The following is a 24,540-nucleotide window of genomic DNA, read 5'->3' as shown; positions in this document are numbered from 1 at the left end:
ATGCAATACCTTGGTTCTGTCTAGTACCCAGGTATAGCTGAGCGGTTAGTTTCCCCATAGGCTTGAGTCCGAGGACCATGCAATGCCTTGGTTCTGTCTAACGCTTCCATTTCTCTGTAAGTATCTAGTTTCCCCATAGGTTTGAGTCCGAGGACCATGCAATACCTTGGTTCTGTCTAGTACCCAGGTATAGCTGAGCGGTTAGTTTCCCCATAGGCTTGAGTCCGAGGACCATGCAATGCCTTGGTTCTGTCTAACGCTTCCATTCTTCTGTAAGTATCTAGTTTCCCCATAGGTTTGAGTCCGAGGACCATGCAATACCTTGGTTCTGTCTAGTACCCAGGTATAGCTGAGCGGTTAGTTTCCCCATAGGCTTGAGTCCGAGGACAATGCAATGCCTTGGTTCTGTCTAACGCTTCCATTCTTCTGTAAGTATCTAGTTTCCCCATAGGTTTGAGTCCGAAGACCATGCAATACCTTGGTTCTGTCTAGTACCCAGGTATACCTGAGCGGTTAGTTTCCCCATAGGCTTGAGCTCGAGGACCATGCATTGCCTTGGTTCTGTCTAACGCTTCCATTCTTCTGTAAGTATCTAGTTTTCCCATAGGTTTGAGTTTGAGGACCATGCAATACCTTGGTTCTGTCTAGTACCCAGGTATAGCTGAGCGGTTAGTTTCTCCATAGGCTTGAGTCCGAGGACCATGCAATGCCCTGGTTCTGTCTAATGCTTCCATTCTTCTGTATGAAGGGGTTTGTCCTCGGATCGCTTTATTGGAGACGATTCCTCCTCGGGTCGGACTACGATCTTACACATGGCGTTGACCTCGCCTTCAATTCAAGTCCCCATATTTTTCATTTACGAGGCGTCCCTTGGCCGTTCGCGCTCCGCGTTTGATGTTTCGGTGCGCGAGACACGCCTTCATTAATATCCTCGTGAATTAATACAAATCCAGCGGTCTATGGTGCCCTTGGGATTTGGTATCTTCGTGATTAGTACTGCTGATAATTCTCTTTTCGAATTTTGTGTGAATTAATTCCCACCAGTCTTCATCCTCTATATATAAGGCTTTCCGGGGGAAGGGTTTCTCCACACTCTATGAACTTCCCATCGCAACTATAAACACGTCCCTTTAATAACCTTGCCAGGATTATGACCATAGTTGGGAGATATGGGGCGGCCCTGGGTTGGTGTGAGGACACACAGGCCAAAGGTCCTACTGCCCCGGCCAAGAGCCGTCGTGACCGCAGCCCCCATCAGATTTCTGGCGCGGCAGAGCCTTGGCGTAACCCTGATAGTGCCATGCGCGGTGGCCAGGAGGGATGTTCCTGAAGTACCTAACGCTCCTCCCTAGGGCGCACCCCTGCTGGAGGAGACACACGAAATCATGTCATGGCTAGTGCCCAAGTGTTGCCGTCTCCAACGGCCAACGCTCGTGAGGATTGGAGAGAATCAAGGGAACGTCATGGGGGAGGGCTTCCCGGAGCACCTGCGTCGGCTCCTCTCTTTGTTCTAGCTCCGCCGCATCGGATAAGGAGTTGTTGGTGGCCTTGGAGCATACTAGCCTCAGCCCTATTCCCTCTAGCTAGTTTTAGAACAGGTCCACCTGGGCCTCTGTTTGTAGAATTAGCTTGTAAAGTTAGTTGTAAAACACGCCTGCCTGAGCCTCTGTTTGTATCCTGTACTTTCCGTTTAATAAAATAATATGAAGTTCCTTTTCTTTTCTGTTGAATCTTCTACTTTTCTGCAAAAATTTTTTTTTTTTTGATGTGTCGCTACCAACCTTCTGTAAAATAACTACTTAGGAACGGCCGCCCGTTGCGCCTGCCAGTGCGCTAATCCTCCCCACAGACGACGCCAATTGTAGGGACTCAGTTTAGAAAGGTTCCCCAACAATACATTTTTAGAGAGTGGATCGAAGGTTTAGGCCCTAACAGTCTAGCAACGGAATACAAGCCCGCCTTCTTCCATTGAAGGGGAGTGAACCCAGTTTACAACTAAGGGTGGCTCCTCGGCACTCGTCCGAGGAGACCCCTCTCCCTGAAACTAACACGACCTCTAAGTCCTTCTATGTCATTCCCTTGAATGATTCCCAAAAAATCTCCCTCTTAATTGCTTTTCTCGCCTTTCTTATATAGTTCTCTTCCTCCTATCCCCTTCTTCCTTCTGTTGATCATCCATTGGCCTTCCCTCTGACTGTCTGTCCCATCATAGGTCTTATCTGTACTCAAGTGGCTCACCATGATCGATGTTGCCCTGTCAAGGGGTTACATCCCCATTAATGCGGCCAGGGGGGTTAGGTGAGCGCATTTAATGCAGAGGCGATAGCTCGCCTAAGGCTTGCTCCTTCGTCGTGCTCCCATCGTTGACACGTGGCACTGGGCCCTCTCCTCCTCGGATATTCAAGGAGTCTCCTTTGGTGGGTTGGTGCTCGTGTTCTTCCAAGGTCTCGGACGCCCGAGGACGAGGTCATCCTCGGATAGGTTTCTCGGGGGTTGGTCCTCGCGCTTTCATCCTTGGACACTTCATGCATCCTCGGCGTGGGCCATTGGGCCTGGCTTGGAGTGGGCCAAGGCCACATGTTTTTCTAGCCCCACATTAAATATATAAATATTTTTTTTTGAACAAATTCATCTTAAACAGTTTTAACTTTATATATTTATCTACTTTAATTTTGATACTATAACTAAATAATAAATCAATGAATTTTTTTAAAAAATATTGTTGGTACATATTCATCTTGGGAGGTTTTAACTTTACATATAATATTTCTTTTACATGTTCAACTACTTTAATTTAGATATTTATAACTAAAAAAATGAAATCAATGAATAATAAAAAAATAAATATATAATCTATAAAAATATATTCATAAATATTTTTTAATCTTTGATGGTAGAAAAAATAATCTTGTACATTACACATCATTATTTTTTAAAAATATTTTTTATAATAGAGTTCCTTTGTTTACATAATGATTACTTTGGGTTTAGATTCCTGCACATCCATTATATATATATTTTTTTCACATTAATTTTTATATGTTAAAAGGTAGACATTTTCATAATAATTATGGATATGTATTAATAAAATGTAAAAGAATATTTTTCCTATCAAATGCATAATGAATGAGATACCTTCTACCTAGCAAGAATTAACAAGGGAGGAAGATGACAAACTCATAGAGGAGAAAATACGTCAGGCATCGAAAGCATGTTTCCTCTCTCTTACACACGCAGATGGACCCACGTGCCTGGTTACCACCTCGTCTTGGAGATTGGAAGAGAAGCAATCTTGGTCAACAGGGTGCACACTGGTCAATAGCCCTCTTCTTTCGGAGTGGGAAGAAACTTCCCTGCACTTCACTCGTAAGAGTACAACCCAATAAATGGCCATTGAGTCTCCCTATACAGCAGTATTCTGAAAGGCTAGCGAGATGGCAAGGTTCTACGTTCAAGCTGTAGGGAGTTGGTTGAGAGTTCATTTTTTTTAAAAAAAGAAAGGAAAGAAAAGAAAGAGAGAGTGCATTTGTTGAAAATGGAAGCAAGTTATTAGAGAAGCTGATTGCCTCTTGCAATGGCAGGTCTATTCCCATCCGTACCTTCTTTGCTCAACAGCTCCACCTAGCAACCAACAACTACTGTGAACCTCATCTAGAATATTGGTACAAGGGTTCTCTTGAAGGACGAATTGTTCTCGTTAATCGACTTTCTGATGCTAAAATATTGGCCTATTTAACTATCAATGATATAGTGATTTCTGCACAGATGAGTGGTCACAGTAATGTATCAAAGCCCATAGGGTGTTGTCTTGACACTCCATGTCCCATTTTAGTGTATGAATTCGCTGCCACTGGTATCCTTGCAGATCGAATTTATGTCTCCCGTGTTACTGAACTACGACATCAGCCTATGGTGTGGGGGAGAAGGTTAAAGATTGCAAGGCAGATTGCTCATGCTGTTTCCTATCTCCATACAGCCTTCGAAAGACCTGTCATCCACATGCATATACATGTGCGTAGTATCTTATTAGATGAACATGATGTTCCCAAATTGTCCACCTTTCTTTTTTCTGTATCAATCCCTGAGGGTGAAACTGACGTGAAAGGTTATCAAGGCTTTCGGAAAACAAGGTTCTGCGCCCCTGAGTTTAGAGGATCAGGCAAGGTAACGGAGAAAACTGATGTATATTACTTTGGTGAGCTTCTTCTAGAACTTTTAACTGGAGAGGATTCTTCAAATATAACCCGATTGAAAATTGATGATGGTTCTATCTTAGTACAATACATTCATAACCGTGGTCAAGGTTTTTGCATAAATGAGATTGTGGATCCTACAATCTTGGCAGATGGGGAAGGAGGTGCTAGTTTACAGCGACAGTTACAAGCTGTGTTGGACCTTGCCTTGATATGTACAGAGAAAGACCCACATAGAAGGCCAACTATGGTAGATGTCACCAAACAACTCAGACGGATTGAGAGGTTCATTCCTTGACTAATTATTTTCTCACTTGGGTTCATCCAATCATTTATTATATTTGTTGTTATTATAGCTTATATTAACTAATATCAAATGCTAGGATGAATGAATGTACTCAATTTTTCAACTGTTATGGTAATCTCTAATTTGCCCTTGCAAAGAATCATGTGGTCATATAATATTCTTACATGTTGAACCTGCTTTTTCCAATAGCTTTAATATGTAGAAAATTAGATTTGCATTATTTGATTTTCAAACAAATGGCCATGGATGGAATTCAGCTAGTTAAAAAGCTTATTTGATGAAGAGTCATTTAATGCCATTATCAAATTGCCATTGCTACTGAGCAGCAGGCCTAATAAACTGGGATGCGTGCATCTTAAATAAATAAGGAGGATTCTATATGAGATCAGCTAATTAATGGTATTTCTCAATCACACAGATTCACAGAGGTGGGTGAAGAGCTTTTGGGGAGTTTGCAGAATTTGAAGCTTCATCAGCGTTATGAAATGTTACTATGGAAGATTGCAAATGATATCTTACTAACAGAAGCTCAAATGAAGCAAAAATGTGAGATTGAAACTACTTGCTGTCCTTTGTGTGACATTGAAAATGAAACATGCCTACACTTATTCAAAAACTGTTCTGTAGTAAAAGCAGCGTGGTTTAGTTCAAACTGGGGATTTTGTATTGAATCTTTAAATGTTAATAACAGCTTTGATCTCATTAAGAATATAGTCGTTCCTCCAGCTCATGTGTTACATGAGCAGGTCACCAAGGAGCAGTTTGTTCTTATGGCAGCAATAATTATGGATTACATTTGGAGGCTACGAAATCGAGTGATGTTCCAGAATGAAAAAGTAAATTTCCAAGCAATTCCTTTTGAAATTTCACGGAAGCTTGAAGAGCATGCTTCTGCATCATTGAAGAGGAATGCTTCTAATGATGAAAGCCAAGCAGTGAAAGAAGCCTGTGAAAGGCCTCCCGAAGCTTAATTGTGATGCAATAGAGGGATGACAGGGCTTGTATAGCAGTTTCAATCTCTGATTATGAAGAAACTATAAAAGTTTGCAGGCAGATTGAGAGGTTTCTTCCATGATTAGTTATCTTCTCACTTATTGATCCAAGTTCCTTTCCAACTATCAAATGTTAGACTCCTATCAAAAAAAAAAAACTATCAAATGTTAGACATGTATTTACCAAAAGGATTTGGTCTCATGTTGTGCTGTTATGATTGGAAAATAATATAGGCATTTAGGGTGATGTTGGCATGAGGTCTTGCGATGGGGCATAGGAGATTTGAAGCGTGTTTCAAGGTCCTCGGCCATGGTTTGTCACATCAGGATACATAGATGTGTAAGAGTTCACAATGGCAACGTTGAATTTGAAGAGGCAATATTGCAATGTTTGAAACCAAACAGTAGGTCTCATATTGAGTTTGGTAAAGGAGTTAAAAAAATCAGTTTTAAACAGTTGGTTCTATTTTAGTTTGTCTGGTTTTTATGTGTCTTTGGCTTAATTAGCTGCTGGTGTGCAGGCAGTCTGCTGTGTATCTGCGTACTGATTCTTGATATGTTTCTTTTTTTGATGAATTGTTCCCATTTATGAGAAAAAAAATATATTAAGACATATAGTTATTAGCATGAATTAACAAATGTTTTATGGTTTAACTTAATTCTATTTCCAAGAAAAGTATTCACGGTATATATATATATATATATTTGGTAAAATTATAATTTTCCACGCATCATAAAGGGAATTAGTTAAAGACAATTGTCATGTGAAACATAGTCACATAGAGTTGGTGACCTGCCTGCGCAGCTAACTTAACTTGCAAGCTTGTTTACCCCGATAAAATAAAAAGTGAGGGAATTAAGCCAGAAGAACCAGAGAAGCTTGATGATGGAAAGAAAAATTCTTGTCTGCTACGGCTTATCAGATCTGGATACATAGATGTGCCAGAGTTCATATGGAAGTGTTTGAAGCTAAACACTAGGTCTCATATTGAGTCTTGGAAGAAAGTTAGGAACTCAGTTTCAAATAGCTGGTTCTGTTTTAGTTTGTCTGGTTCTTATGTGTCTTCAGCTTAGCTGCTGGTGTGCAGATAGTCTGCTGTGTATTCTGCGTACTGATTCTTGATATGTTTCTTTAATAAATTTCTCCCATTTCTAAGAGACAAAAATGTTAGACATGCGGTTACAATTTGACATGAATTAACAAATGTCAAATGAACTTGTTTTTGCCATCATTTTAAAAAAGAAAAGAAAAGGACCAAAACGTAAATACCCATAAATATATTGGTGGAAAAGATGCTTTGGCCATCTTTTATGGCTTGTTTGGAAGTTTAGAGAGGGAGGAGAGTAGAGGGGAGTAGAGGGAAGGAGAGTAGTGGGGAGGAGAGTAGAGGAGAATGATTCACCTCCACCTTATTTGGATGTTTTTAAAATTAGTAAGGGGGAAGGGAGTAATTATAACGTTTAATGTTGCTACGCTCACGTTGCGCCATTTCAGCAGTCATGTCATTTTCATCATTTTTTTTTTTGTCCAACAATTTTTAAATAGTTTTTACAAATTTCAGAATCATAATAAATCTAAGGACAAAGTTTAGCTACAAAATTGGTTGTAGCCTTAAGCTACAAATTCACTCAATAAAATAAATATGATTGCATATTTTGAAAATCTAACCGTTGAATTACATGTTCTTTATGCTTTTAATACACATGTCAATAAAAATTTAATTTATTGATGACATAACTATTAATCTTTAATTTTCTTGAAATTTTGTAAACATGGAGATATAAAAAGAAGATGCAATCCAATGGTGAATTTTTCCAAATTCACATTCAATAAAAAGATATTGAGTGAATTTATAGCCTAAGGCTACAACCAGTTTTGTAGCTAAACTTTGTCCTAAATCTATATAATAAATCCCAGCCCTATCTCCACCATAAAGCCACTTCTTATCTATTTAATTTTACCATAAAGAATTTGATTCCTACCTAAATTGTGTACATTATTTTAGATTCAAGAAATTATAGACTTATACAGCCAAGCGGATTATCTTTTGATTCCTAGTTCTTGAAGTCTAAGAACTTTTATTCCTACATAATTATGTCAGCATTGACAAAGCATTTGATTTCTACCTAAATTGCGTACAGTATTTTAGATTCAAGAAATTATAGTCTTATACAGATTCAAGAAATTGTAAGTTCAATAACATAGAGCATTTCATTTCTACCTAAATTGCGTACAATCTTATACAGCCATGTCAAATTGTTTGCATCATTTTCCATAAATGTGAAACTCAGCAAAATAATATCATTGGCCATCAAATTTGAGATTGTTAGTAGATCTATAAGATTACCTTAAAGGCTGAGGCTTCTACAAATGCAATCTAAAATTTGTTGCAGAAGTTTTGGGTTTAGGGAAATCATATTTGATTTTGAGAATTCTAATCAGGTTCCATGATATTAAATATGCACAGAATTGGGTATGTTGAGAGAAAGCTGGTAGGGATTAGGTATAGAGTGGTGTTTATGGGTTTCTTGGGGTTGGAAGAAAAACCAGATTATGCAGATTGGAATTTTAGCTAGCTTGACCCTGATTAATTAATTCAATTACTCAAGTTGATTAATTAGATTCAATTAATTAAATACAATTGTCATGTGAAACATAGTCACATAGAGTCTATGACTCTGCCTGGGTAGCTAACTTAACTTGCAAGCGTGTTTACCCTAATAAATGATCATTGGACCTTTGTGGCAATTGGTAATGAGGAAGGCTCTACTTTTGTATGGGAGGTAGCAAAAGAGGGTGATAAAAGGTTAGCACACTTTAATGCTACAACCAAGTTTGTAACTAAATTTTGTTTAGTCTTTTTTTGATATAAACCCTCCATTAGATTTTTGGTATACTATTAGAGCATTTAGATTCAACTTATTTGTGCGTCTATGTTTATTGAATCACGTTTCCTTCCTTTTTTTTTTTTTTTTTTTTTTTAAGCGTGTACATGGATTCACTGTGCATGAGACAAATTACACTGTTCACGGGACCCACAACCACTTTATTAAAAAAAATATATTAAAAATGTGTCCCACAACACTATTCACACATTTAAAAATTATTTTGCTACAATGTTTTCAATTTTCAGTTTCAGTAAAAATAAGTTGTATCTAAATGGACTCTATATTTTCTTTAAATAGTGGAATATATAATTCTATGTACAAATGCAATCCTAATAAATGGCTAATGCTAGAATATATAATTCTATATACAACACAATCATAATAAATGCTTAGTAATAATTATCATAATTATCTAATTTCATATTTTAAAAAAATAAATAAAGGAGAGAGAAAGAAAAAAAAAAAATATATATATATATATTAAACTTTCTCATGTCTTGCATGGGTAACCGACTAGCTTATATAAAAAATTAAAAATCACATACATTGCATGATTTACATACTAATACTTATTGGTAAAACATACGCATCATTTTTTTTTTCTTTAAAATTATTTTTTGTAATATAATTCTCTTTTATATAATATATAATGGTTTTGGGTTTTGATTATCAGACATCCGTTAGCTCTTTTTTTTCACATCACGTTAAAATATAGACAATTTTTGCATTAATTATAGATATGTGTGTGAAACAGTCAACATAAACAAATGAGAATGAATGAGACACCTGCTTCTACCTAACAAATAAAAAGGAGGGAAGTCAGAAGAACCAGAGATGCATGATGATGGAAAAGAAGCAATCTTGGTCAAAGCATGAGCACACATAAGACTTAGAGTCAGAACAGTCAAAAGGAGCAATCTTGGCCAAAACATATGGCTCTCCATGGAGTAATAGGTGCACACGTTGGTTGCCCATACCATATATAGGAATGGACCTTGATAAGAGACTTCTAGAATGGCTGTTGAGAAAAGCTGCACTTGGTTTAGTGTGTAACCTCAATATAAGTCCATTGAGCGTCCCTATGGCTATACAGTAGTATTCTAAAAACTCCTTGTGAGCAGAGCAGAGCAGAGCAGGCAAAAAGGGTAGGAAGATAGCAAGGTTCCACATTCAGGCTATGCGGAGTTGGTATAGATATAGTTTCTTTAAAATGAGTAAGAAAGATGTGGAAAGACAGAAAAGAGAGAGAGGGTTTTTTGAGAATGGAAGCAAATTACTGGAGAAGCTAATTGTCTCTTGCAATGGCAGGTCTATTCCCATCCGTAGCTTCTTTGCTCAAGAGCTCCAACAAGCCACCAACTATAACAAACGTTATGGAATGCGTTGGTACGAGGGTTCTCTTGAAGGGCGAATGGTTTTCGTTAAGAGATTTCCTGAAAATGAATCATTTGCCGAGGTTGTCATCAATGATTTAGTGATTTCTGCACAGATGAGCGCTCACAGTAATGTATTAAAGCCTATAGGGTGTTGTCTTGAGACTACATCTCCCATTTTAACTAGTGTATGAATTTGCTGCCAATGGTTTCCTTGCAGATCAAATTTTTGTCTGCCATATTACTCAACAACAAAATCAGCCCATGGTGTGGGAGAGAAGGTTAAGATTGCAAGGAAAATTGCTAATGCAATTTCCTATCTCCATGCTGCCTTCTCTAGACCTGTCATCCACATGTACATAGATAAAAAAAATATCTTATTAGATGAANGGGAGTAGTGGGGAGGAGAGTAGAGGAGAATGATTCACCTCCACCTTATTTGGATGTTTTTAAAATTAGTAAGGGGGAAGGGAGTAATTAGCCCTTCCCCTTGTATAATTTTGTTAATATAATAAGGGTAAATTAGGTAATTTACTTGGTTAATAGTTTATGTACTCTACTCCCCCTCCAAATCTCTCCAATTTGGGGGAATTAAAATTGGGGGCTAGAGGGAGTCCAAACCCCTCCAAACTCCTCCAAACCCCTCCCCTCATTCTTTAAAAAACTTCCAAACAAGGTAATTGCATTACTCTCCCTCCCTCTACTCTACTCCCCCTCCTTTTTTAAACATCCAAACATGCCATTAAAATATTTTGAAAGATGGAAACCTCAGCAATGTAAGTTGAATTTTTCTTGCTCAATAGAATCTCACACTTGACTTTTTTTTTTTTTTTGGTATTGATTTTTTTTTAATTACAATCATTCGGGAGAGAAGAATAAAGTAATATTTCTAAACTACAGAACTAAAGAAGAGGGAAAAATAAGAAAACCTTACTATAAACATACTCTTTAGAATTATTAAAAAAAAAAAAAAAAATGTTCCTCACGTTCATACTGAGACATTGATTCAAATCCTAATCCTTCCACCCAACTAACAAATTATTAAAAAAAAAAAAAAAAAAAAAAAGAAAAGAAAAGAAAAGAAAAGAGGGAAAACGTCTAAAGTTGAGATGTGAATGGAAACACGCAATCTTGTTCAAAGTACAATTTACCACGCATTATAAAGAGAAGTTAGCTGAATACAAATGTCAAGAGTTGGTGGCACTGCCTGCACAGCTAACTTAATTACTTTTGTAAGTTTGTTTACTTCCAATATATGATCATTGTGAAGAAATTCTTAAAACTATGAATTTCAGATTGGAAGTAACACTAACACAATTATATTGAAGGAATTGAAACAGTATTGATGAAATGCACGAAAGAAAATCAATGAGAAAACAGAGCAAGAAAGGGAGAGAAAGAGAGAGAAGAGAGAGAGAATTATCAGAGAAAATTCTTCAATTGAGAGAAAGATATTTCTGTTTTTCTTAACATTACAATTGATCATTTGCATTCTATTTATATTACACATTCCACTGATCTTAACAGAATAATAATTGGATCAAAACCACTTGAGTCAGTTCCGCAATTCATGGAGGTAATAACTGCCTCTTAACTAACTTTGGCGCCACTGCAACTGAATCTTGAACTGGGTTGCGTGACACCGTTTTGCTGTTTAAGTAAAGCTGTGCGTTTTATAATCATCCCTTTAACTACCACCGTTTTGCTCTTCATGCTCTGTATGCTCTGTCGTTTTATCCTTTGTTGATTTCAACTTCAATTCATTTCTGTCTTCAACACATTGAGGGCCTGTGGCAACTGGGTAATAAGAAAATTATCTAATTTCATATTTTAAAAAAATAAATAAAGGAGAGAGAAAGAAAAAAAAAAAATATATATATATATATTAAACTTTCTCATGTCTTGCATGGGTAACCGACTAGCTTATATAAAAAATTAAAAATCACATACATTGCATGATTTACATACTAATACTTATTGGTAAAACATACGCATCATTTTTTTTTTCTTTAAAATTATTTTTTGTAATATAATTCTCTTTTATATAATATATAATGGTTTTGGGTTTTGATTATCAGACATCCGTTAGCTCTTTTTTTTCACATCACGTTAAAATATAGACAATTTTTGCATTAATTATAGATATGTGTGTGAAACAGTCAACATAAACAAATGAGAATGAATGAGACACCTGCTTCTACCTAACAAATAAAAAGGAGGGAAGTCAGAAGAACCAGAGATGCATGATGATGGAAAAGAAGCAATCTTGGTCAAAGCATGAGCACACATAAGACTTAGAGTCAGAACAGTCAAAAGGAGCAATCTTGGCCAAAACATATGGCTCTCCATGGAGTAATAGGTGCACACGTTGGTTGCCCATACCATATATAGGAATGGACCTTGATAAGAGACTTCTAGAATGGCTGTTGAGAAAAGCTGCACTTGGTTTAGTGTGTAACCTCAATATAAGTCCATTGAGCGTCCCTATGGCTATACAGTAGTATTCTAAAAACTCCTTGTGAGCAGAGCAGAGCAGAGCAGGCAAAAAGGGTAGGAAGATAGCAAGGTTCCACATTCAGGCTATGCGGAGTTGGTATAGATATAGTTTCTTTAAAATGAGTAAGAAAGATGTGGAAAGACAGAAAAGAGAGAGAGCGTTTTTTGAGAATGGAAGCAAATTACTGGAGAAGCTAATTGTCTCTTGCAATGGCAGGTCTATTCCCATCCGTAGCTTCTTTGCTCAAGAGCTCCAACAAGCCACCAACTATAACAAACGTTATGGAATGCGTTGGTACGAGGGTTCTCTTGAAGGGCGAATGGTTTTCGTTAAGAGATTTCCTGAAAATGAATCATTTGCCGAGGTTGTCATCAATGATTTAGTGATTTCTGCACAGATGAGCGCTCACAGTAATGTATTAAAGCCTATAGGGTGTTGTCTTGAGACTACATCTCCCATTTTAACTAGTGTATGAATTTGCTGCCAATGGTTTCCTTGCAGATCAAATTTTTGTCTGCCATATTACTCAACAACAAAATCAGCCCATGGTGTGGGAGAGAAGGTTAAGATTGCAAGGAAAATTGCTAATGCAATTTCCTATCTCCATGCTGCCTTCTCTAGACCTGTCATCCACATGTACATAGATAAAAAAAATATCTTATTAGATGAACATGATGTTCCCAAATTGTCCAACTTTTATTTTTCTGTGTCAATCCCTGAGGGCGAAACTGATGTGGAAGGCTTTCAGAATCGGCATCCAATGTTCAGAACTCCCGAGCTTGAAGCAACAGGCAAGGTAAATGAGAAAACTGATGTATATAAATTTGGTGTTGTTCTTCTAGAACTTTTAACTGGAGAGGATTCTGATAATATAACACGATTGGCAAATGATGAAGGTTATAGCTTGGTAGCATACATGTATAACCGTGCTCAAGTTTGTTGCATAAACGAGATTGTGGATCCTGCAATCTTGGTAGGGGAAGGAGGTGCTAGTCTAGAGCAGCAGTTACAATCTGTTGTGGACCTCGCCTTGACATGAACAGAGGAAGATCCAGAGAGAAGACCAACAATGGTTGATGTCACCAAAGAGCTCAGGCGGATTGAGAGCTTGGTTCCATGACCAGTTATTTTCTTACTTGAATATTGATCCAAGTTCCTTTCCAACTATCAAATGTTAGACATGTATTTACCAAAAGGATTTGGTCTCCCTTGATGGCTATGCTATGCTTGGAAGAGAAAATAATATAGGCTGTTGGCTTGAGGTATTGTAATGGGGCATAAGAGATTTAAAGGGGAGAAGTTTATGTAAAATAGCCTTGTCTGCCATGGCTTATCACATCTGGATACATAGATGTGCCAGAGTTCACAAGCAACGTTAAATATTGAAGAAGCAATATGGCAGTATTTGAAGCTAAACTCTAGGCCTCTTATTGAGTCTTGGAATAAAGTTAGGAACTCAGTTTCAAATAGCTGGTTCTCTTTTAGTTTATCTGGTTTTTATGTGTCTTCAGCTTAGCAGCTGGTGTGAAGATAGTCTGCTGTGTATTCTGCGTACTGATTCTTGATATGTTTCTTTCTTTAATAAATTTCTCAGAGACAAAAATTAATGTTAGACATGTAGTTACAATTTGGCATGAATTAAAAAATGTCAAATGAACTTGTTTTTGCCGTCATTTTAAAAAAGAAAAGAAAAAGGACCAAAACGTAAATACCCCTAAATATATTGGTGGAAAAGATGCTTTTGCCATGATTTAAAATAAAAAGAAAAATGGAAACCTCGGCAATCTGAGTTGAATTTTCCTTGCTCAATAGAACCTCATACTTGACTTAGTTTTTTGTTTTGTTTGTTTTGTTTGTTTGTTTGTTTTTTTTTTTTTTTTTTTTTTTTTTTTTTTTTTTTTTTTTTTCTTTCTTGTTTTTTTTTTTTTTTTTTTTTTTTTTTAATTCTTTATAATTTGATCATTGAATGGAAGGATTTGTATCGATGTCTTAGTATGAATGTGAGGAACATTTTTTTGATAATTCTAGAAAGTATGTTAATGGTATGGTTTTCATTATTTTTCCCTCTTCTTAATTCTGTAGTTTATAAATATTACTTGATTCTTCTCTCTCCTGTTAAGAATTCAATGTCCTTAATGTCTATTACTTCTCAATTTAGTAGTTCTTCAAGGGAACTAGGCCTCCATTGATTCTTCAAGGGAATCAACCTCCTATGGCAATTCAAGAATTACTATTCAGTGTATTAATCTTCAATGATTCTCATTACAACTTATATTCTACACTAACTAACTAGGTACAACACATTTCAGCTTAACTAACTAAGTACAACACTTAATGTAGTACAACAATACAATACTTAATGCAGTACAACAGTACAACAGTTTAATGCTACTCGTAACTAACTCTGTACAAGCCTCCCCTGCCACTCTGCCAAGCCTTCCACTGCCCTGCTTGTCCTGCCCACCACAGCATACACAACTACATACAGCAACACATTGCCCTTCCCACAACAACACACCCCAACACACTGCCCTACACTGTCTAGCTACAATATCTCAAATGCACCTTAGTGAAGTTCCTAACAATGCCCCCTCCTTTAAAGCACCTTGCCCACAAGGTGAGGGTATTGAACCTACAAATTATGAAGAACCCAAGTGGTATCAGCTAGAGAAGAGCCCTCCCAATGAACCAAAACCTCAATAGCATCCTTGAACCTTTTGAGTTGACATTGCCTTTCTGCAAAATAGCCTTTGGTTCAGGAGTGATATGGCCTTGAGCATCAACTGGTGGAAGTGTTGGAATTAGAGTGACTGCTTGTCCAATCTTAGCCTTCAAACAAGAAACATGAAACACATGATGGACCCCTAAAGTAGAAGGCAAATCCAGTTTATATGCTACAAACCCTACCTTCTGCAGAATCTGAAAAGGTCCAAAGAACTTAAGTGCTAACTTTCCTACCATAGACCAACGAAGGGAGTGCTGTTTGAAGGGTTGTAGCCTAAGGAAAACCCAATTACCTACCTCAAAACTCCTTTTTTGCCTATGTTTGTCAGCCTACAATCTCATTCTGTCTTGAGCAGCTACTAAGTTGCTCTTAAGAAGGCCCAAAATCTGCTGCCTAGTTAATAAAAAAGCATCCACAGCAGCAGCCTTAGTGAGGCCAAGGATGTTGTCCAGCAACTTAGGGGGTTGAAAACCATAAAGGGCTTCAAAAGGATTTACCTTAGTGGTAGTGTGGTAATTAGTATTAAACCAGAATTCAACCAAAGGCAACCACTCCACCCACTGTCTTGGCTTGTTCCCTACAAAGGCCCTGAGATATTGCTCAAGGCTTCTATTAACCACCTCAGTCTAACCATCAGATTGAGGATGATAGGCAGAGACATAGCTAAGTCTGCTCCTTGCAATCTAAACAGCTCCTCCCAAAATCTTGAAGTAAACACAGGGTCTCTATCACTCACTATAGAAGTGGGCAACCCATGTAGCTTGAATATGTGAGCCATGAACAAGGAAGCCACCTTGACTGCAGTATAAGGGTAAGACAGTGGGATAAAATGGACGTATTTAGTTAGTCTGTCCACTACCACCATCACCACATCTTGCTTCAAGGACTTAGGTAAACCTTCCACAAAATCCATACTTATGGAAGTCCAAGGTGTATGAGAAATCTTTAAGGGCTGCAACCGACCAGCTAGTTTTCTGGTTTCATGTTTGATCCTTTGACACAGCTCACAAACCTTAATATAATCCTTCAAGTCCTTCTGCATTCCCTTCCAAAGCCAGCCTCTTTTAGCTCTGTGGAAGGTTTTCAAATAACCAGAATGTCCACCCAATGGACTGTCATGCACTAAACTCATCACCTTAGGCTTCAGACCACAGTTAGAGCCCAAGTAAATTCTACCTCTGTATAACAAAAGTCCATTCTGCAGACTAAACTTGCTAACAGTAGCAGGATTAGTATGGAGTGTTTGTAGGATTCCTTGCACCTCAGCATTAGTGGCATAACTAGATTTCAATTCCTCAAGCCAAGTTGGATGGGGAAAAGAAATGAGAAATAAGCTACTAAGACTGTTCAAGCAAAACAAACTGAAGTCTGAATGATCACAAAGAACCATCTTAGAAACTAGAAAGGCATCAGAATAAACCAACTCCACCTGATTGAACAAAACAGTTTCTGAATCAGATTGACCCTTCTCACCTTGCCTAGATAAGGCATCAGCTATTACATTTTCCTTCCCTTTCTTATAGTCAATGATAAATGAGTAACCAAGGAGCTTAGTTATACATCTCTGCTGCATAGGAGTGCCAATTCTTTGCTCTAGCAGGTACTTTAGGCTTTGATGGTCAATTTTGATCACAAAGGGCTTCCAAACAAATAAGGTCTCCATTGCCTTACTGCTCTAACAAGGGCCAATAACTCTTTCTCATAGGTAGATAAATGAGCACTCTTACCCTTTGAAGGTTGACTATGAAAAGCAATGGGTCTTCCTTGCTGCATCAACACAGCCCTAATTCCAAAACTAGAAGCATCACACTCAACCATAAAGGGCTGAGAAAAATCAGGTAAGGCAAGTACAAGAGGGTGAGAAATAGCTTGCTTAAGGTTCTGAAATGCCTGGTTAGCTTGATCAGTCCACTCAAAGGCATCCTTCTTAAAAAGATCAGTCAATGGGGCAGTAATGGACCCATACCCTTTTATGAATTTCCTGTAGTAGCCTATTAACCCTAGGAATCCCCTTAAGGCTTTCACAGTTTTGGGAGTAGACCAATCAAGCATAGCTTGAGTCTTCTTAGGACTAGTCTTCACTCCATGGCCTGATATGATATGCCCCAAATACTCAACCTCAGAGCAAGCAAAGGTGCATTTACTTCTCTTGGAAAACAATTTATGATCAAGCAGCACTTGTAAGACTGATCTGAGATGCAAAACATGAGTAGCCATGTCTCTACTATAGACAAGAATATCACCAAAAAATACAAGGACAAACTTCCTAAGGAAAGGCTCGAACACATTATTCATAAGAGATTGAAATATATAAGGGGCATTAGTTAACCCAAAGGGCATTGCCAAGAACTCATAAGGACCCTCATGAGTCGTAAAAGCTATTTTCTCAACATCTTCATCCTTCATTCTAATCTAATAATAGCCAGACCTCATCACAATAATAACACAGACCCTTCTTCCTTCTCTCCTTCATTTGAGCTGATGTAATCTTTTGTATGGGCACTTTAGCTGAAGATCTAGCCTTACTGTCATGCTTATTTGTTAGAGATTCTTGCCAATTAGTCTTGCTAGACTCTTGGAATAGCCTATAGGCCTTCTTACAATTGAGCAAATACTCTTCCTGAATCTTGGCTACTAAACCTAGGAAACTCCAATCTAATAGGTTTAGGGATTTGAGCACCTACCTCAAGTCTTGGGTGAGCTTGATGTGGCAGCATCTCTGTTTCATGATGGTTTCCTGGCTGAGGAACAGAACCTTCTTGTTGTTGCACTACTGGAAGTCTTTCTTCAAACACAGCTTGCAAACCCCTGAAATTGTTGTCTAGAGCTTCCAACCTTCGTGTGATCATTTCCATGGTAGAGGCATGATCATCCAACATCTGCTGAACCAATGAAACAGTCTCACTTAAAAGGGAGTATCTTGTTTCTTGCACCATGACAGAACCAGCTCTGATACCAAATGTTAAGAATCCAATGTCCTTAATGTCTATTACTTCTCAATTTAGTAGTTCTTCGAGGGAACTAGGCCTCCATTGATTCTTCGAGGCAATCAACCTCCTATAGCAATTGAAGAATTAGCTATTCAATGTATTAATCTTCAATGAATANCTTTCTTATAGTCAATGATAAATGAGTTAACAAGGAGCTTAGTTATACATCTCTGCTGCATAGGAGTGCCAATTCTTTGCTCTAGCAGGTACTTTAGGCTTTGATGGTCAATTTTGATCACAAAGGGCTTCCAAACAAATAAGGTCTCCATTGCCTTACTGCTCTAACAAGGGCCAATAACTCTTTCTCATAGGTAGATAAATGAGCACTCTTACCCTTTGAAGGTTGACTATGAAAAGCAATGGGTCTTCCTTGCTGCATCAACACAGCCCTAATTCCAAAACTAGAAGCATCACACTCAACCATAAAGGGCTGAGAAAAATCAGGTAAGGCAAGTACAAGAGGGTGAGAAATAGCTTGCTTAAGGTTCTGAAATGCCTGGTTAGCTTGATCAGTCCACTCAAAGGCATCCTTCTTTAAAAGATCAGTCAATGGGGCAGTAATGGACCCATACCCTTTTATGAATTTCCTGTAGTAGCCTATTAACCCTAGGAATCCCCTTAAGGCTTTCACAGTTTTGGGAGTAGACCAATCAAGCATAGCTTGAGTCTTCTTAGGACTAGTCTTCACTCCATGGCCTGATATGATATGCCCCAAATACTCAACCTCAGAGCAAGCAAAGGTGCATTTACTTCTCTTGGAAAACAATTTATGATCAAGCAGCACTTGTAAGACTGATCTGAGATGCAAAACATGAGTAGCCATGTCTCTACTATAGACAAGAATATCACCAAAAAATACAAGGACAAACTTCCTAAGGAAAGGCTCGAACACATTATTCATAAGAGATTGAAATATATAAGGGGCATTAGTTAACCCAAAGGGCATTGCCAAGAACTCATAAGGACCCTCATGAGTCGTAAAAGCTATTTTCTCAACATCTTCATCCTTCATTCTAATCTAATAATAGCCAGACCTCATCACAATAATAACACAGACCCTTCTTCCTTCTCTCCTTCATTTGAGCTGATGTAATCTTTTGTATGGGCACTTTAGCTGAAGATCTAGCCTTACTGTCATGCTTATTTGTTAGAGATTCTTGCCAATTAGTCTTGCTAGACTCTTGGAATAGCCTATAGGCCTTCTTACAATTGAGCAAATACTCTTCCTGAATCTTGGCTACTAAACCTAGGAAACTCCAATCTAATAGGTTTAGGGATTTGAGCACCTACCTCAAGTCTTGGGTGAGCTTGATGTGGCAGCATCTCTGTTTCATGATGGTTTCCTGGCTGAGGAACAGAACCTTCTTGTTGTTGCACTACTGGAAGTCTTTCTTCAAACACAGCTTGCAAACCCCTGAAATTGTTGTCTAGAGCTTCCAACCTTCGTGTGATCATTTCCATGGTAGAGGCATGATCATCCAACATCTGCTGAACCAATGAAACAGTCTCACTTAAAAGGGAGTATCTTGTTTCTTGCACCATGACAGAACCAGCTCTGATACCAAATGTTAAGAATCAATGTCCTTAATGTCTATTACTTCTCAATTTAGTAGTTCTTCAGGGAACTAGGCCTCCATTGATTCTTCGAGGAATCAACCTCCTATGCAATTAAGAATTAGCTATTCAATGTATTAATCTTCAATGAATCTCATTACAACTTATATTCTCACTAACTAACTAGGTACAACACATCTTAGCTAAGTAACTAAGTACAATACTTAATGCAGGACAACAATACAACATTTAATGCTACTTGTAACTAACTCTTACAAGCCTCCCCTCCACTCTCCAAGCCTTCCACTGCCCTCTTGTCCTGCCCACCACAGCAACACAACTCATACAGCAACACATTGCCCTCAACACACTGCCCTCACTGTCTAGCCACAATTCTCAAATGCACCTTAGTGAAGGTCTAACATCCCCCAATGATTTTAATTTAAAAGTGGAGATGAGAATGGAAACATGCAATTGTCATGACTCATGCGAAACATAAAATCGGTGGGCTCTCTATGGAATAACAGTGTACATGTTGCCCAATAGAATGGACATTAACCCTCAGTACGAACCTTCTAGGAAGGCCTATCAAGAAAGAGTCCTTCTGGTGCCACAAAAAAAAGCCACAGAAAAAGCCATAACTAGCCACATGGGCGAGTTATGGCTTTTTTTGTTGCACAAGACTTTTCCATCAAGAAAAGCTCCACATGGGAACATCTTCAAGAAAAGCCCAGCGAGGAAGGTTCCACAATCGATGGCATCTCTTTGAACTTTTTTTTGTAGAATCTATTATTATTTATTTATTTTGGTTAAAATAGAGAGTGAATGAGCAAAGGAACAAATTTTTTTTTTTTTTTATTTAGTAAGTGAACCAAAACGGTGTGTATTGGTTTTTCTTGGTTTGTTCAAGTGGCACTATAGCTACCGTTTAGTGTGTGTGTGTGCGCGCTTTATTTTTTTTAATTTTTTTTCAGTCGTCCATTTGTACCTTTTTTTTTCTTTTAAATATTTATATCAATTGGCATATATCTTGTTATACTGACAACAAATTTTTTTTTTTTTTCAATTGTCCATTTGTACTTTTTTTTCTTTTAAATATTTATATCAATTGGCATATATATTGTTATACTGACAACAAATTTCACAATATTTTCACAATTATTGAAGTGTCAGTTTCTTATACCTCGAAATAAAATAATAAAATATTAGATTGTGACCAACCACAAATAAAAATAAATATATAAAAAGAGTGAATGAGTAAAGGAACAATATTTTTTTGGTTTAGTCAAGTGAGCCAAAACATTGCATATTGGTTTTTCTTGGTTTGTTCAAGTGGCACTGTAGCTACAGTAGCTACAATGTGTTTTTTTTTTTTTTTTCTTCAATCGTCCGTTTGTACATTTTTTTTTCTTTTAAATATTTATATCAACTGGCTTATATATTGTTATATTGACACAACAAATTTCACAATATTTTCATAATTATTGAGGTGTCAATTTCTTATAGGTCAAAATAAAATAATAAAATATTAGACTGTGACCAACCACAAATAAAAATAAATATTTTGTAAAAATGTTGTAACACTTGTTGTTATCACAATATTTTCAAAATTTTTAAGATTTTAGTTTCTAATAGATAAAATAAAATAAAATAAATGCTAAGTCCACAACATTTTCATATTAATTTCACAACAAATCATAGGTAAGTTACTATTGATGGATAAATAAGTGTTATCAGTTGTGGGTTTATTTTAAAATCTGTAACAACTTGCCAACTAAAATTTGCTATGAAAATATTATGGAGATAACATTTCTATAAAATAAATAATAATATATTAGACTGAAACTTACAATAGTTGAAAATAAAGGTATTATGAAAATATTGTAACGATTTGTAGTACTTTTAGACTTCTTTTTTGGTTTAGTCAAATTTGGTGAGAAAAAATTCACTGTTTCATGCACAAATTTTCTTTTGTTAATCTTTAGTTTGTTGTTTTTTTAATGCAAAGTTTAAAGTGGTTGTCTCAATTAAAGCCAATAACAATTTACCACCTAGAATTTGTTGTGAAAATATTATGAATGTAGTATTACTCTAAAATAAAAATTATAAAATATCATACTAGGGCCCACCATAGCTAAAATAAAGGTATTGAGAAAATATCGTGACATTTATTGTGTTCCTGACTTTTTTTTTTAGCCATTTTTTAGCCAAAATTCATAGTTTTACGTACAGTTTTTTTGTGCTAATTTTTTTTTTTTTAAAACACATTGTTTAAAGTAAAAAACACATAGTTTTTCCAACAAAAAAAAAAAAAGGGAAAAAAGTATTTTCCCCCTTTATGTTTGGGGTAGTTTCATCCCCTCCAATTTTAAAGTTGAATAATTTCCTCCTTTATATTTTGTAAACAAGTATATAGTTCCTACTATTACTCTCTTAGTTAAATCTTAACAAAATCTTATGATTCCTAGAATATTTCATTGTGCAATAACTAAAATGCCTCATTAAATTTTGATGTTCCAAAAATTTTCTTCATACTTTTTGAGTTTTATGTGTTAGTCATACTTAAAAAGTAAAAATAATAATGTATGGTATTTTATTTGTTACCAAGAGAACACTAATTTATTAGTAGTTTAAATTTTCTAGATCTATAATTTTATCTAATAAATACTTTAATGACATATGTGTTTTTTTTTCTTTCTTAAAAAGGTGTTCATTAAAATTTTTGTAAATAGGTTCTAAGAAATGAAAAAGTATTTTGTATCAAATGATACTACGTCATCCATATCAAAATTTAATAAACAAGAGATATGTGTGCAAAAATAATTACCCACTAACACAAATCTTTCAATTGTTAGTGGGTTAATTATTTTTTGCTGATATGTCTCATACTTATTAGATTTTAAAAACGCTGACATGGTATTATTTGATACCAAATACCTTCTCCTAAGAAATTATCATACTAAATAGATGGCCATATGTTAAACTATTCTAAATTTAAATACATGGTTTGATACTACTTCAAAAAAAAAAATTATGTCTTAAATTTTCTCACTCAAGGGTAGCACTTGTCTTGCACGTGCAACCCTCACTAGTTATTATCAAAGGGTCATGCTAACGAGTGCCCTTAGGGCACTTATTAACAATTCATTTTAGAAAAGTTTTAACATTATTTTTATGGAAAATGAAAAAAGCTGTCAAAATATTAATTGTTTTTTTTTTTCCCATAAAAACTTTCTTTAACTTGATTCTTAACCAGTGCCCTAAGGGCACTCGTTAGCATTTTCTATTATCAAAATACGAAAAGAGGTACAATAATGTCTACAGGTGGAGATGCATTGATGACAGAACATTAGTAGTGTAGCACATAGACTACCCGTATTATTCGAGTAAAATATCCCACACACACCACAAGATGAGCAAGTTCCTTGCAAATGTCATGGGAATCATAGAACCGGTCCTCGCACTCTCCCGCTGACTTCACAGGTACATGTTGCCCAGTGAATGGCCATTGACCCTCTTATTAGTTTTAGGCAAAATAAGATTGAGGAAAACTCCACTTATTTAATAGTGTTAAAGAAACCTCCCAGAACTTACTTGTAGCAATCTCCTAAAAGCTACAAAGACTAGCGAGGAAGGCTTCACTTTCAACTTTCAAGCGATGCGGAGTTGGTGGATAGATAATTTCTTTAGAATGGGTAAGGAAAGTGAGAAAAGTAAGGAAAGAAAAGAAAAAAGAGCGTTTCTTGAGAATAGAAGCTTGCTATTGGAGAAGCTGATTGCCACTTGCAATGGCAAGTGCATTCCCATTCGTAACTTCTCAATTGAAGAGCTCATGAGGGCAAACAATAACTATGATAATTGCCAGAGCCTGGGTTGGTACAAGGGTTCTCTCGAAGGGAGAATTTTTTTCATTAGGGTGTTTCCGGGTCATGAAGTATGGACCAGATTTGTCATTCATGATCTAGTGATTTCTGTGAGGATGAGTGATCACAATAATGTACTTAAACCCATAGGATGCTGCCTTGACACACGATCTCCTACTTTAGTTAATGACTTTGCTGCAAATGGTACCCTTGCCGATCGAATTCATGGCACTGGTGACCTTCAAGGACAACAACCCTTGACTTGGGTGAGCAGATTAAAGATTGCAAGGGAGATTGCTCATGTAACTTCATATCTCCAGACTGCCTTTTCTAGACCCATCATCCATAGGAGTATAAATATACAAAATATCTTCTTAGATAAGCAAGATGTTCCCAAACTGTCCACTTTTGGATTTTCATTAACAATCCCTGAGGGTGAAACTCATGTGGACAATAATGCGGTGGTAGCATATCCTGGGTATGCACCCCCTGAGTATAAAGTTACGCGCAACTTAACAGAGAAAGCTAATGTGTATAGCTTCGGTATGCTTCTGCCAAAACTTTTAACCGGACAACATTCTTATGACAAAATAAGATTGAGAAATGATAAATACATTTGTTTAGTAGCGTACATGCATAACAATGCTAAGGTCATTGCACAAATGAGATTGTGGATCTTGCAATGTTGGTAGGGGAAGAAGGTACTAGTTTAGAGAATCTCAATAGCCCCACAAACAGATCAAAACAAAAACATCAACTAAAAAAAAAAAAAAAAAAACCTAATCTTTTACCTTCCTTTTAATCTTTGGCACATGAAACTTATAAAAACTTAGCAACAACAAAAATTAAAGAAAACCCAGATGATAAAATCAAATGAAAATTGAAAAAGCAGATTGCTTTTTGTGTACCTCGCAACCAGTGACTTCAGAAAGGCTGTTAATGCGAATCAAAGGTGCGTTTCCAATGGCATCAATAAGCCCAGTTCTGAACTTCTAATTCTTCCTCTTTGGAAGGGGCAAGTTGGTCTCTGACCAAAAGTAAGAGAGCACCGCCATGGAGATTGAGATAGCAACAGCAGTAGCCACAATAGTGCCTGTGGTTCTCACAGGCGCCATTGTAGCACTTCGTATCCAAAGCCTCGAACCAAAATCTTATTA

General features: G+C 36.8%; 2 protein-coding genes across 2 annotated transcripts; both read left to right on the top strand.

Moving 5' to 3' along the window:
• The first annotated feature begins 3,237 nt into the window (after positions 1-3,237).
• Positions 3,238-6,068, top strand: LOC112036291 (serine/threonine-protein kinase ZRK1-like). Its single transcript, XM_065773827.1, has 3 exons — positions 3,238-3,458; positions 3,582-4,478; positions 4,919-6,068. The coding sequence occupies exons 1-3, from the start codon at positions 3,238-3,240 to the stop codon at positions 5,469-5,471; spliced, it is 1,671 nt and encodes a 556-aa protein (XP_065629899.1). The 3' UTR covers positions 5,472-6,068.
• Positions 6,069-23,178: 17,110 nt separating this feature from the next.
• Positions 23,179-24,075, top strand: LOC112036240 (serine/threonine-protein kinase ZRK1-like). Its single transcript, XM_024069045.1, has one exon. It carries the CDS (start codon positions 23,179-23,181, stop codon positions 24,073-24,075), a length of 897 nt encoding a protein of 298 aa, XP_023924813.1.
• The last annotated feature ends 465 nt before the right edge of the window (positions 24,076-24,540 follow it).

Source organism: Quercus suber, unplaced genomic scaffold (assembly GCF_002906115.3).
Source record: "Quercus suber isolate HL8 unplaced genomic scaffold, Cork oak 2.0 scaffold_80, whole genome shotgun sequence".
In the NCBI taxonomy this organism is placed as follows: domain Eukaryota; kingdom Viridiplantae; phylum Streptophyta; class Magnoliopsida; order Fagales; family Fagaceae; genus Quercus; species Quercus suber.
Note: the sequence above shows the minus strand (reverse complement) of the source record. Positions and strands in the feature narration are given on the sequence as shown.

Coding starts and splice junctions, on each gene's coding strand:
- LOC112036291 (XM_065773827.1), top strand. CDS start 3,238: ATGGACCCACGTGCCTGGTTACCACCTCGTCTTGGAGATTGGAAGAGA. Junction 3,459..3,581: donor CAAGGTTCTACGTTCAAGCT/GTAGGGAGTTGG, acceptor TTGCAATGGCAG/GTCTATTCCCATCCGTACCT. Junction 4,479..4,918: donor CAACTCAGACGGATTGAGAG/GTTCATTCCTTG, acceptor TCAATCACACAG/ATTCACAGAGGTGGGTGAAG.
- LOC112036240 (XM_024069045.1), top strand. CDS start 23,179: ATGCGGAGTTGGTGGATAGATAATTTCTTTAGAATGGGTAAGGAAAGT.